The sequence below is a fragment of the Motacilla alba genome, chromosome 4, assembly GCF_015832195.1.
Source record: "Motacilla alba alba isolate MOTALB_02 chromosome 4, Motacilla_alba_V1.0_pri, whole genome shotgun sequence".
NCBI lineage: Eukaryota > Metazoa > Chordata > Aves > Passeriformes > Motacillidae > Motacilla > Motacilla alba.
The window spans coordinates 47,345,959-47,361,086 of NC_052019.1; the positions used below are offsets into that span (position 1 = coordinate 47,345,959).

A 15,128-nucleotide genomic window follows, 5' to 3' on the forward strand; every position below is an offset into this window, starting at 1 on the left:
TTCTGTCACATGGTTGTTTAATAAATGTGTTTCCCCTAGTGCTTTAATATATGTGCTTTATTGTCAGCTAAAGGCTATAACAGAATAAAATATACAGGATGCTTTAATCTGTCTAATAATTAGCAACTTATTTATGTTCTGCTTGGAAGAAGACAGCTAAGCTGTAAGTCAAAGCTTAAAAAAAATCTGTATAGCTGAGAAATAAATTCTAAATTGTAAATTCTAATTGTTGCATCGATTACTTTTTGTCTAGATGAGTTATGCTGCTATAAATATATTGTCTAGACAACTTCTGTAAGTTGCTGAGGCAAAGTAGTCATTCTTGCTGCATTGCAATAGCTAATAGATAAAATACATGCACTATCTCCAAAACAAAGACAAGAAGTTCTTATTTTCCATGAGATCTTTCTGACCCTTTTCAAGGCAAGAGGGAGAGGGTCAAATTCAAAATTCTTTTTGTATAACATATTCTTAACTTGGAAAAAAGAAATTTTTTTTCTATATGAAAATAGCATATAGCATTTCCTCTCTCCCAGTACACTGTCAAAAATTCATTTCTTCTTATATGAACACTGAGGCACATAGGTTAAATGTCTGGTTACTACTGAATTTGTGGGATTTTATTGTCATCTTCCCAGGCCTTTTTAAAAGCCCTTGCCAGAGAAGCAAGTCCTTGCATGATTTTTTCAGTTATAAACTTGTCTTGAAACCACAAATGGATACCTATGAAGCTTCATAGGCTTATCTGGAGATTAGGTATTGCATAGAATGCTAAAGGACAGGTGCTTCTTAAGACAAATACATTTATTTGGAAGGACCTAATGAAATCTCTGGAGTGCAAGTAAACAGAAATTAGGCAATAAACTTCTGGAGATGTTTTCACTATACATCATTTAGACTCTGTTTCCCTGTAAATAGTTTCTGCAGAAAAGTGACTGGACAATTGGAATGAAAACTCTTCTCTTTGCAGGGATGTAGGGGCCCCTTATGATTCCCAGAATAGCTCTTTCATGTTTGTTTTGTTAAGGCTCCATTCTCCCATCTGCATTCAGTCTCAGAGCCTAGTGGAATCATCAGAGCCTCCTTGCTGCCTTTAAAGAGGAAGAGATTAAGCTTGTATTTTGAAAAGTTTGAAACATTTTAGTTAATCAGCAGCGATCCTTCTGGTTGTAACTGTCCCCAGTACATGGTTAAGTCTTCATTATTTTATTCTGTAAGTTTAGCCCCTGTTATTATTGTAACAAGTGTAATGTATGCATGCTTTCCTTCATGGAGAGAGAGCAATCCTGCTCCTGTTGCCAGTACATGCTCTCCACATGCCCCAAGAGACACTTGGGCTGCAGCCAGCTGTGTTGTGCTGTTGTCACTCTGCCCCTGCCCCTGGCTTTGGCCAGTGAGTACTGAATGCCTCAGGTACAGCAGTGAAGACCTAAATCTCTCACTGTCACAGCCAGGTATGAAAGAGAAAGGGATAAAATGCAAGGTCATAGGGGCAGAATCTGAGTGTTCCTTTTCCTCTGAAGTAACTGCCAAGGAAAACAGGCTAATTGTAGAACTCCAAAATAGGTTCTTTTTAATTTTTTTACTGAGACCAATGGTAGCAGCCATTGGAAATTTCAGTTCTTATTTGATGTAGGAGTTGTTTGGCCTGTGTGCCTTACTATGCAGAGGTTTGGGTGCTTCTGGAATGAGGAATCAGGGAGTCCTTGGCTTTCCCTATGAAAATATGTCTGAGAGATTCTGGCAAGCAGGATGTCAGCTCTTTTCAATCATCTGAGGACAGGGAAGGTGGGGGAATGGTGAACCTGAATCTTGTAGTGGTGCTGTCAGGCTGTGGTTATAGTCTTTGCGGGTTGCACCTCTGAAAGAGTACTCTTGTCCTTGATGGAGCTTCCATGGATTAGGCTGTATCCATGTCGCTTAGGGCTACTGCATTATGACATAGAATTTTCACTTTCTGGGTCTGTCTCTCAACTCTGAGACAGAGTTTTGTGTTTCCTGGTGTTCCAGTTCAGAGAATCTGAAATGGTGATAACTGAAATAGAGATGGTAATGAGCTATAAATATTTGTATAGGTTCAGGACCTTGTGTAAGGATATACCAACCAGAATGGTGCTGGTGAATTTGGCAGGTACAATATCCATGCTGCTTGTCTGGAGCAATGTTGTTTTGCATTTCTCTAAACTGTATCTGAACCAGCCTTTGAATAGGATGGACTGACTGACTGCTGCAGGAGGGTTTGAGTAGAAACTGGACAAAACTTGCAGTTTGGGTAGTGTTAGGAAAAGGTACTACAGATCACAAAGAAATGTTTTTCGTTATCAAGTACTTCTTTGACCATTTTTCAAGATCTAAGGCAACCCATAGACCTGGGGGGAGGTGGTAGAATCTTTCACAAAGACTCATACTTCCTTTTTTTATATCCAAGCCAGCTGTTATGTCTCTTTTCAAAATTACATATTTATGTTCTCTAACAGCTTTTTTTATTTTCTGTTGAGTGGAAAATAGAGTAGTTTTCTTTCTGTATTTTCATTTTACATTCCGTTCATCTATAATGTGGGCACTGCATTTATTTTGCTCAGTATAAATTAGCTGTGTTACAACAGCTAAATATCTGCAACTGACTTCAATTTTCAAGTTCTCACTTTCAGCTGGGTTTTTTTTAATGCATATGATTTCTAGGTGGAAAAATTAAAATACAGGTGTTTAAAATTTATCACTTGAAGAAGTTTGAGTGTTTACTCTTACTTTCATTCTCAGTAAAACTTATTCTGAAACCAGCTATTAAATACCTGTTTGTTTAGGCTTATTTTCAAATCTTAGTATGTAAGTCCTTTAAGTTACTGCTGTGTTTTTGTACTGATGGAATGGAAAGTGTTCCCTTTTGGCCAGGTCTACATGTAGAGAGTTTTCCCTTGATCTTGTTAGAGCAGGTGATCCCATGTTCCACCCCTCCCACCCCCTAGTAGGTGTTTGCACCAAGTTGTCCTTTCTGTGGTTTTTTTTTTAACTTCCATTCAGTTTATGCTAATACTACAACCAACAACTAGGTACTGTTTTGTTGATACGGGAGGTTTTAGGTTCCTGTCTTTTCCAAGGTGTTAAAGTGTTATTTTTCTGGAACCCTTTAATATAAGGAGTAGCTGACTAAACATAATCTTGTGTGCTGGATCTGTGTTGTGGCATATGGAGAGTGTTGTTTAAAAAGTTGCAAACTGATCACTTTGTGGAGCTTTCAGAGAGGTGTAGGTGAGCTCTTGGACTGAAATCACAGAGCAAAACAGACTGCAATTCCTGAGAGGTTTGTGTAGCATGAGTTTACAAGTGAAATCTAGAAATAATCTTGTGGAAATGAATTAATAGTACAAAGTCTGATTGATATTTCTCCTCCAACTTCGATTTTCCTTCTGACTCTTTCAGAGCATGCTGTTAATATTGGTACCATGGTGACACTTGTCACAGTGATCGTTTTTGGTATTCTGGTGCAGGATGTTACTCCTCCTTCCCTCCCAGCGTGCCCTTTAATTACAGCCTGTCACAGGAATGTCTGGAAAGTGAATAATGTGTACACAGCAGCCCTCGTGGCTGGCCCAAAGGGTGCTGGGAGTGGGGCTGCTCACGCTGTTGTGTTCTCACACTCTGCTGTAGAGAGCCTGAAAACGTGACGTGCCTGGCATGAGACATGCAGCACTTGAAAGCTGTTCTTTTGCTGCTTGGAACAGGCTAGTAGAAACATTTTGATAAATTCTCCAATGTGCAGATCATTAAGGTTCTTGATGGTGCTTGAAGGAGCAGTCCTGTTACACTATTTATATTGAGAGCATCACCAAGGCAGGGTAAAATGTTTAATATTTGCCCAGATTTTGTTATGAATTTGCTGTGATCTTGTCTGTCTCTGAAAGCCTCACTTTTTGTATCTGCATGAAGAGTCTTAACTGACTACTTTCAAATGCAAATTGCAACTTTCTGGCTCACTTATGCTCACCAAGAAGGGTGTTTTATGTGGAATTGATGGATGCATTAGTTAAGAGAGGAACTGTGCTTCCAAAGACTTCAGCAAAGTCATCATATAGTAGTCATTAAACAAGTTTCTCACTTGTTCATCCTTTCATATGTAATATTTGCTGTGAAAACAGCAAGAAGAATTTCAATTTGGAAATTCAGTTTAAATGTTAGATGCAGCCAGGGAAAAAACAGTAACTAGACTTGGGAATCTCATTTTGAGGAAAGGCCACCTGACGCAGAAAGTAAAAAGCTTAAAGTCTTGTAGTATCCCTTGAAGTCTTTCCTCAGATAGGCACAACTCCTGTTTCCCCCAACTATTCTTCTTGTCTAAATGAAAGCAGAAGCTTTACAGAGGAGTGTGATCCATTGGTGGTGTGGGGAAAGATACATTTCAGAAGTTATGTCAACACAAATGTTAGATAAATTTGAGAAAGTTTAATCATATAATGAAGTACAGTGTATTTCTATTTACAGAAATATATTTCTGTATAATGGAATTTAATTGTACACTACCTTTATGTGTTTCAATACATCTCTCTTTAAAATGTAGGTGCTTTACAGGTTGCTAAGGATGATGTAGCCCATGGGCTTACCTCTTCACCATGTTATTTTCAGTCTTTACAGCACCTTTGTAAATGGGATTATTTAGTAAATTACAAATTACGGAAACATTACATTTTTTAATCTTTATTTCTTTGATTCAGGCTACTGATATTTGGCATAACTGAGGGTCAAACCGGGAAGAAACTGTATGTAGCTATTTCAAATAGTCCTTCCTCTTGTGCCCCTCAATCAGTGCATACACCAGAAATAACACTCCCCTGTATTTTGAAAATAGTGGCTTCACAGAGTGTATTTTGAAAATAGTGGCTTCACAGAGTGTATTTTGAAAATAGTGGCTTCATAGAGTGTATTTTGGCAAGGCAAGGTAGCAGGTGGTGTTGGAACATTTCAGACACATGGTGAACAAGTTCCCGTTCTTGTCTGCGACAGACGGGCTCCTCTGTCTGGGAGAGGGTGGCACAGACATGTGCAGAGGAACAGAACTATAAAAAGTCAAACTTTTAATAAGGAAGACTGCTGTGTCAGTAAGAGAATATTTCTAAGTCTACGCTTTACCAAAAGTTACTATTTCCACTTCCAGTGAAAAAAGGGGAGAAGGCAGAAGGTAAAATAGGAATGTCTTTAATCAGCTCAAGTCCTATTGCCATGTGACTTAAACCTGGAGTCTTTTATGCAGTGCCTGGGCAGATGCATGAGCAAAGCTCTTGGAGGCTGATATTGGGACTTGGATGGCAGCTCTCAGCTTATGTCAATGTTCCTCTCAGCCCCTGACTCACAGCTAATTCCCACAGTAGTGAGATACTGGTAGTAGCACATTTGCTGCTCAGTGGTTTTTCCCTGGCTGGATGTTCAGCTGCAATATTTTGAACTGTATTTGCAGCATTTCTCACTGAAACTAGGCAGACAACAGCAAACAGTTCTCTGACAACTTAAAAAAAAAAAGACAAGCTCATCTTATATCATCTTGTGCTTTCTGCCGTCATTGCCCAGGTTTTGCAGTGCTTGCTTCCCAGAGGCCCTGCAAGAAGTGACAAATTCCTCACTATAAGGTTTTTAAGTGACCTGGTCATATGCAGTGAAGAAAATGTATTTTTAGACATACCTTGGTTACTAAAGCAGTTCTAAAATACTGTGGGACACAGGCTTTAATGCTCAAAACTCCAAGTACCCTATTTGGTTGTGTATTTTCTTTTAAGGTTACATTGAATGGTAGTTATATTAGGGTTAGAGCATTCAAAACAATTGGAACAGGGTTTACAGATTATTATCAGCATTTAAAAATTATCAGTAGTCAGAGAGTGGAACATCTCTGTTGACACATGGGACACTGGACTCAGGAAATAATGTGCTGCTTCCTGCCAGCCTGAAGTCTTGCTGCCATTTTTCATTTCTGCTGCCTCTGAGCAGCGTTGGTGTCTGAGACACAGCACTGTCCACTAGTCACAGGTGGAGAGCACTGTGAGGTGACAGGTATGTCCATGTGAAGTAGAGATATCTGGTAGGAGTATTTCACTGGGAATATGAATTATATTTGTAGTTCATGGTGTGCACAGCTGAGTGCTACCTTTGTTTGTACTTTACTGCACACCGCATCTTTATGGACTGTGATTGTAGCAAGAGGTATTTGGGCTCTCCTAGTGATATCTCTGGGCATATTACACCACCTGTGCAGCCAAGAACCTTTCCAAAAGCATAGCATTTACTTTGCTCATGAAAGCTGACATCCACATATGGTGGAAGTTTGCTGTCAGCTGCTTTGATTGCTTGATTGCAGGAATATTTTTATTTGATTTTTTGACTCCTGTACTGAATAACCCAAACTGATGGGGGAAGAGATGATTTAGCATTGAGTCTTTCCTAGGCAACTACCTGAAACAAATTTACCAAACCAAAATGACAGGTAATCATGTAGTATATCTAGTTCTGCCTCAGCACTGTTATGCTAGGTAATTAGGAGGAAAATAAATGAAAAAAGAAATCCCATGTATTGAGTTTGGTTGGGGTGCCCAGAGGTGTTCTTGAGTCAGTAATTTAGTTGTTTGTGTGAAGTCAGCGACCTGGACATCACACTTGCACATGTTCTCAAATAGCATCACTAATGATTTTAAAGAGTCAAAAAGGGAATTGTGAATGTTTTACACAGCCCATTGGAAGCACTCAGTGATTTTACAAATGGTACTGATTTGACAACCAGTTTTAAAGAAACAGTCTCAAAGACTCAGATGGCAGAGCAATATCTCACAGCTTTTGGAAATTAAGTAAAACTACTAGTTTCTCACTGATTAGTCCATTTTGGTGCTTGCTTTTTAATGCATTGTAGTCAGTATATAGAAGGCAAGTTTGATATGTAATGCACAAAGTATTCTTTGGATTTTGGTATTCTGAAACAGAATTTTGATTTTTTTTATGCATACTTATTTTGATGTCCAAAATATCTTTGTCAGTGCAGTAATGTTTCACAGAGTTCCTATGTGGGAAGTGGCAATTGCTGTGTTTGGTTTATGGCATGAGCTACTTGAGGAGAGAGGCTTTCCATGGTGGGGGGATACCTGCTTGTACTACTGAACCTGCCTGTGGGCACACTGGTGGGAGCAGGGACAATTAGAGATGGTAGCCCCCAAATTCATATCTGACATCTGTGAGATCAAGTCACATCAGACAAGTTTGATAGGGAAGCAAATGACTTTACCCTCAAACTGTGATGCTTGTACACTTGGGAAGCTGCAGAAGAGAGCTGGGAGTTGTATTAATGCATAGAAAAATATTTGTTAGTTCGTGCTTTGAGAGAAGCTCCGGTGATTGCCCTGAGATTAAACAGTCCTTTTGGCATGAGGTAAAAACCTGCCTAAGTAGACATAAATAAAGTTCATTGTTATTAATGTGACACTTTCAGGTTTTAACTTTCAGCTGTTTTAACACACTGGCGTGGGCTCCTGTGTTGGACTTGTTGGTGCAAAAAAAGAACTTCCTAGGGTCTGATATTTTTTGTTTCATTTGTCTTACGTAACAGAAATTTACTGTCACTTAAGGACTATCATATGCAGTGGGCTAATGATAAATCTGTTTCAGTTTGCAGCTCATCTAGTGAAAAACAAGTACCCAAGGGTCTGCATCCTTGATGGAGGAATCAACAAGATCAAGCCAACAGGTCTCCTCACTGTTCCTTCTCCACAAATCTAAGTGACTGTAAACATTCAGGACAATCTGTCTCAAGAGGAAACTCCTACCTACAGCACAGATATCCTGAACCTAAAGGGCATTATAGCATCTTCACAAGCTATTCTGGTGATCAGTGTCTTATCCTGCAGCTGTAGAGCCCAGGAGTTTTTGTATTTGTTCTTTAATGTAGAGCTTCAGTTGGAATTGATCAAAACTGAAGTTTTAAGCTTTCCAAGAAACCTCTTTCAGCACTGATGCAGTGCAGAAGTGCTTGGGCAAGTCTGAACACAGAGAGAGGAGCTTACCTGGCTTTTGGTGTCTTATATTTCTGTGGAACAAAATTAACTGGCACTTGATGGCTCTAAGGTGCACTTAGATTATTTGAAAAAGTATTTTACTGTGAATATTGAAGGTAGCAAAATGAAACTGTACCATGTATATTGTGTGAAAAAGTCTGTTCCCTAATATTTGAAAAGTAATTGCTGTATCTTCTGACTTGCTTTATTTCTGGAGAAAGTGTTTTTTTCCTTTAGTTTGGAAATAAAGATGTGTCCCAAATTAAAAGTCACTGTAAGAGCGGCTGTTGATTCAATCTAAAATCTGTCACAAGATGGAAAATTTCTTCTACTCTGTGGTGAATTTAGCAATCTATTTCTATAATCATATCAAATCTAAAAATTTCTGGAACAATTACAGTTACCAGAAAGGTGGGCTTTCAACAGTACCGTGTCTTAGGAGTATAAATAATTTATTCTTAAAAGAATAGTTTGCTTCCATTTTAAAATCTCATGCCTTGGAAGGAAACATAATTTTAATTTTCATGTGAAAACATTCTAGAATTATCATTCTTGTATGAATTGGAAGTTGAGAGTTTTCTTTGGCCCTCTACTCTTCCAGCTAGTGGTGTCAGTTTTCTTGGGGAGTTTTTAAGTCCTTGAACATGAACTTGAGCACTGACAGGTTGGGACAGCAACCTGCTTTTGGACTGGACTGGATGCAAGTGCTGCAGATGAGTGAAAGCAGGCTCCCACAAAGGGTGGCTGTGCAGTAGAGATGTGGGAATTACTTTGCAATAAGAAGCCAAAAGCGTTTAAAGCACTGACAGAAACAGGAATTGGCACACCTCTTGCTGAGAAAAAAAAAAAAAAAAAACTTGGTTTGGACAACTACCACCTTTCAAGAGATGTGGGGAAAAGAAACCCCAACACCCTGTTCCTCCCCCTCAAAATCCCATATTAGGTTTGCTATCTTGTCAGGTCCATTATTCTAAAAATAATGCTGAAGATGGGAGGAAGGCTAGGAAAATAGAATAACCTGTCTTCAAGAATTCTCCATGAAAATATTACATTTAATCCAGGAAAACTAGTTGTGATAATGTAAGTATGGCACTGAAATGAAATGGGAATGTGGAAGAATGTATTTTAGAAGACCAGAAAGTGTTAGATTCATTTTCTTACCTTTTTAAAGCTGGAAAAAACTGATGCGATGTGAGGCTTAATAATCACTGAAATGTGAGGATTAAAATGTATTTTCTAAAAATTAACAAAATGACACCAAAGATCTGTCCACCTGGTTACAGTCATGTATCAGCTTGCATTGTGAGTTTGACATGCTGCTCTTTTACTAAAGCATCATCTGAAACATGGCAGTTTCCACAATACAAGCTCACTGTAAGGTAGTGAGGATTTGCTCTGGAGATGGGATTATGGTACGCCTTATTTGAGGATTTTATATCAGGAATAGGGAATAATTTTAATTTGGCAAACAGAACATTGCATCAGCTAACTATTTTCTTCTTCCATCACAACAGGTTTCAAAAACGGAGAAGTTTAAGAGAGAGGTGGACAGTGAAAGGCTGGGAACAGTTTTTGTACATTACAGGCAAACTGATCACTTGTTCTGTGGAGTTTTTTAGTGTTGGGTTTGGGGGTTTGTGTTTTGGGAGGGGTTTTTTGAACTGAGACTGTGGGAGATGAGACTTTGTGAGAGATGCTGAAAGAGGAAGTCCTCATTCTCTTGGTGGAGCAAGCAGAAGGTTTTGTAGAGCTCCTGAAAGATTTCTGGAGGGTGAGTTTTCCAAACATATGAATTTTTAGAAGCATGGTTTGTCCAGCTGTGCCATTCTCTATTTTAGACTGCAATTGGATGCCATAAAGATTTAGTAGGAGCAAAAAAAAAACCAGTATTAATGTTCCATGTTGGTGTCTTCTGCTGCTAACATAAAAATGTCATAACTAAATATTTTCCACTGTTTGGCCTGGAAAATGCAGCCTCTCTTGGTCAGTTTTTTCCTACCATTTAAAAAACATCCTGAATCTGCCCCAGCCACCTGCGCCTATAGCTTCCTGCCAGGACAGCCATATTCCCAGAGGGTACCCGTGTGGGCTTCTAAAAAATGCAAAGGAATTCATTTTCTTTGGCAGCCTTAGACCTATTGATCATTGCAGACCATGATAAAATTGCTGCTGACACTGGAGTGTCATTCTTCAGACAGCATACAGTCCTTTGAGCTTTTTATTGCAGTTTGAATCTAAGTTCTTTGGGATTTGTTTTGTTTTTACAAGTGGATATTTGTCCTGTTTGGTTCAGTTCTTTTGGAGCAAAGACTAAGACAATTTGTTCTTATCCTAGAAACCTCCCTTCCTGCACCCATTTTTTTTCCCTTTGTCATCCTGGTTTCTCCTAGGTGCCTAGGTTCTCTGTGACCAGGGGACCTTCCCAGTTCAGGACAACTCACAATGCAGCAGAAAGGAGGGAAGTTCCAGTGCTTACTTCACTCTAACTTTCGCTGATCTGGTTCACTTGAGGTATTTCTGGTTTGTTGATTTTGGGGAGGTTTTGTTGTTATCTCAATTTAGCATAAGTCTTCCCTTTCAAATTCTGTTCTTCCCACTGGTAGTCTTTTTTGGTAGAGTGTTCTGGTACACTCTCCCTGGTATATCTGAACTAGAAGCAGTAACCATAGCAGGTGGGCAGATGCTGCTATGTATTCTTTCATTTAGATAATTTATTTTTCTGATTTCCAAGACGACCTCTAGAACTGCTAAGGGCTAAATAATTTGTCAGAGTGGGTGAGGGTTAAATTTCCTTCCTTCTTTTTCCCTTCTTTTTCCCAGCCTATCCTTAGGTTTAGTGACAAGACCACTGCACTTCAATGTGTTGCCTGGGCCTTTGTGCATTCATAATCTATGTAGGCATCACACAGTGGTATGATCTTATATCTGTGACCTTCTGGATATCAGTATCTAGACTTCCTGTGATATTTTAGCCAGCTAAGGAAGATGTTTATTAGAGTATCTCTTAGCTGGACTTCAGAGCTGCATCACACAAAACTCAGTAAAGCAAAAAACCCCAAATTACATGACTGAGTTCTTCAGCAGTTGCATCACTGATGTTGTTATTGAAGGAGGTACTGTGAGAGCCTCTTAGTTCTGTGGCCTGAGACATATTTGCTGCTCTTATTTACAGGGTGGGAATGTTGTACTTTTCAAGATTTAATTTATGTTTGTACTTTTAGTAGCTTATCAAGTTCCTTCAGTTAATATAAAAAATTAGGTATGTCTTTATTTAGCTTTCACAGTGTTCAGATTGAGTTACTAAGAGGCCTGGGAATTGTGTGGGACTGAGTATGGCCTTTTAATCTCCCATTTCCAGTTATCTTTTCTTGTTGATGAGTCAGACTGGCCTCTCCCATTGTCACATTAGAAACTTTACTGTCATCAGTCTTATCTTGCTATTTTTAATCCTTTTTGTTTGGCTCAGCTTGTGAAAATTGACTGAAAGAATTATTATTCTTCCCAAAAGTCTCTCTTTCCAGGAGAATAATGAAACTTGATCTGTGCTGATTTAGCTAACATCAGATTTGTATATTTGACTAGCAAAATTACAGATTTTCCTCTCTCTTTGAATCCTAAGCTATAATGCTGGTATTGTCAATCTTTTAGGATTCCAGACTTAGTAGAAAGCTGATGCCAGAGACTGCAGGCTTGTTTGGAACTCGTGTTTCATTTACTTTTCAAGTAACCATGAAGCTTTAAGTTTGCCACTGGTAGTGTCTTTTAAATAATAGCCCCAAAATACCTGTTGGCCAACAGTCTCTGTTCTATGACAACACAGTCTGTATTCCTTTCATTTAAGTTTAAAAATTCTTCTTGTACTGCCATAAGTATTTGTGATTGAAGATAATTCAGTTTTGTTGTATGTTTCTCATTATATCAGCATTTAATAAACCAGTGTTATACAGAATTTAAAGAAACTTTAAAAACATAGAACCAGTAGAGTGCTATTACCACTGAATCAATTTGTAAGTATTTTTTGCAAAGTCTTTTCCCAAAATTTGTTTAACCATAATATAAATCCATGTTCAGATTAATCTCTAATAGTGGTGTTGCATGTAAAGGTAGACAGACTCCAGTGCATGCACTCCTGAATTCACATATTTTCCTTCCCTGCTGATAGGTCCTTATGTGCTTTAGGAGACACACCAGGTTTCCAGACACAGTAATCTGTCTAAAAGAGCAGATACAGTAAAGCAATGTGGTGATCATTGGATTCAATGGGAACAATCCAGGAAAACTTGCAGATCACTGGTTTAATTAATATTTCCTAACTGAAGCAGGATTAAATGTCTCCTCCTTGTCTATCTAGAATTATCTGTCATTACCTCATTTTAGAGAGAAATAGTGTCTGAGGGTATCAACTTTTTTCAGCTGAGCTGGACAAAAAGAGTAAAACTGAGAGTACAGAACAGGTAGCTGTAATAGTTATGGAGTGACATTCTTGCCATTTGGTCAGGTGACAACTTGATTTGACTTGGTTCAGTTGCTGCCCTAAATGTGTTTTTTTTTTTCTCAAGTCCTTTGAAATTTGAATGAGCTAATATCTCTGACTTTACTCCTTTGCTCTTAGTGAAGCTGGTATTTCAAACAGCATTGTTTCTCCAGCCTCAAAGGAAAAGGTGACATCCCATGTAGGATGTTGTCCTCAAGAGAGGAACTTCCTGGCTTTCAAGTTTTGCATGTCCTCAGTGTGGAACCAGTTCAATGGCAGCTGTTCAGGAACTGAATTCCCATTGTCTGGGTCTGGAGAGATGCCCCATGTGCAATAAGTACCTGGAGGAAGCAACATGGAGAACTTACTTTAGTATGAAACTTCATGGGTATGTATGTAGCTGTAATACGTGTATGAATATGATATAGTTTGCAAACAGCTTACTTTAAATTGGCAAGATTCTTAAAAACTGCCAGCTCTTTTTGGAGAATACTCTGAACTTAGAAAAGCTCAAAGAGGCTGTAATAATTAAAATTTCTCCTTTGCAGTAATTGTATAGGTGTGCAGTGCACACATATACACATTAGGCCAAGGGCTTTACTAAACCAGGTAAGTCCTCTTGCCACTTCAGAGAGAAAATTTCCTATTGCTTTTCAAGGAGAAACCAGCAAAATGGGCAGTTAGAACCCAGTGCTGTTGCAATATGCCTCATCTCAGTTGTTCTAATTACTTCTCTTGAAATGTTTTGTGCCTCTTGGTCCCATATGTGTGACTATACACTTACCCTGCATTTCTTCTTAAAGGCTCAAGATAAACCATTATTTACCTGGCCTTCTTTGCTGCCATCCTGCCTGATAGTGCTTTTACTGTGCCCTTTACCAGCCTGCCCTCTCTCCCTCTAGGATTTCATTCAGCTTTTCATAGGGCCTTACCTGCAGCTCACCTTCCCTGTTGGAAACATGTGATGAGTTTTCTTTCCCGGAAGATTTTTTTTTAATGCACTCATTGTGTTTACTGTTCCTGGAAGCTACTTGTTCCTTATTAGCAAATGCCTGAAGCCACTGACATTGGAATCCTGGGCTTGTAATGAAATGAGATTGCTGCTGTGCACAGTGGATGGAAGGGAGGGAGAAGTGGAAAATTTCTCTCTGTGCCTCCCTTGGAAAGGCATCCCTCCCATGATGAATCACTGAGAGAAGTCTTCATGGTGATGGATGAGAACCAGTGGGGGCAGCCGGACAGAGTTAAAGGCATCAGGGAGTTATTCTCTAATCACTCTTTCCTGGCAAGGTAGAATAATTGACATGTAGAGCTTGTGCTTCAAACTGCAGCCTGTTGCTCACTGCTCATTACAAAAGCACCAATCTCTCATGGACTGGGGCTGCTTTTGGGTGAGCACCTCCTGAGACTCTGTCATGAAGTCACCTCCTCTTCTGGCAAAGACAAGGTGTCTGCCTCTTTTCTTTTTTCTTTTTTTCTTTTTGTTGTTTTTGGGTTTTTTTAAGTAGTGGGAAAAGACAGGTACTGGAAAACTTCAAAATACATGCAGCTCTACTGTAAGTGCTGCACATAAAAGTTGTACAATAAATGGTCACAGTAGCAGTAATCTAAATATATGGATATTAGGGATCTTCACTTGCTGCAGTGCTGTGTTGTCCTGTTGCAGATCCTCACCTGTTCACAGTTTACAGCACCTTGATACATTACTACAGCACTGGCCTTCTGCAGCTTTGTGCGGAATCATCAGACTTGTGTCTGTGCCACGAGGTGTGAACCAGCTTAAGTAAAACAGCTTCTTGTAACTCCTGGCCAGTTTTCAGGAGCCTTTAGTTCCAGAGGTCTAGCAAAAATCTGAACCCTTTGTTAAATGTCCAGATGGGACCCAAGTTCCTGAAAATCAGGCCTCCATACTCAGTGCTAAACATTTGAAAATTTGAACTTGAGCTTGGAATATTTGTCCTCAAAAGGATCAGGATTTACATACACTGTCTGTGAGTGGTTTCAGTGGGAAATGCTGGCAGAGCCATCTCTGTAGTGTTGTTGTTTTGCAGACCACCCATTCTGCCTGTGCAATAGAACAAGCCTAAATGCGGCATTCATTGATGGCATGTGTCCTTACTGATCTCATTTAGTTGATTAAAAGAAAAAAATCTCCTGTACCTGTTTTCCTTGTGAAATCTTAGACTGACTACAAAATCCTCTTTAAGTCTCTGCTGACCCTGTTTCAGATTTCATTTTCAGGGGACTGCTTTTTAATAAGAAACCTTAAGGAGTTCAAATATTAGCAGGCATGAAGATTGCTTTCTTCACTGTTTTAGTGATTCAGCAAGTTCCAAAGATGATCAGAGGCACCTTCAGGTTGAAGATAATATCACGTTTCCTTGCTTTAAGTTAGACATAGGCTGAAGTTCCTTAAATGCTTTATTCTGATCTGGCTAGAAACAATTAGCTGGGATGAGCAAAACTTAAGCTTTGCTTGAATCCCCTCAAAGAACTGAGGGATTTCTGCTACATTGTTTTTTTTAATTAAGCCAAAAGTAAAAATGCCTCCCATAGCTAGAGAGGCCTTAATTACACTAAGGAATAGTTGTTAGAATAATAATAATGATGGTACTTCAAGGGAAAGAGGA

The 15,128-nt window shown here is 39.1% G+C and overlaps 1 protein-coding gene across 3 annotated transcripts in view; it reads left to right on the plus strand.

Moving 5' to 3' along the window:
* TBCK (TBC1 domain containing kinase) overlaps positions 1–8,296 on the plus strand; it is an 87,412-nt gene extending 79,116 nt beyond the window's left edge. For all 3 annotated transcript variants that reach the window (XM_038135066.1, XM_038135067.1, XM_038135068.1), the window contains exon 26: positions 7,639–8,296. In XM_038135066.1, the coding sequence (XP_037990994.1) occupies positions 7,639–7,749 (111 nt within the window). In that variant the 3' untranslated portion in view covers positions 7,750–8,296. The remainder of the gene's footprint in view (positions 1–7,638) is intronic.
* Positions 8,297–15,128: the final 6,832 nt, after the last annotated feature.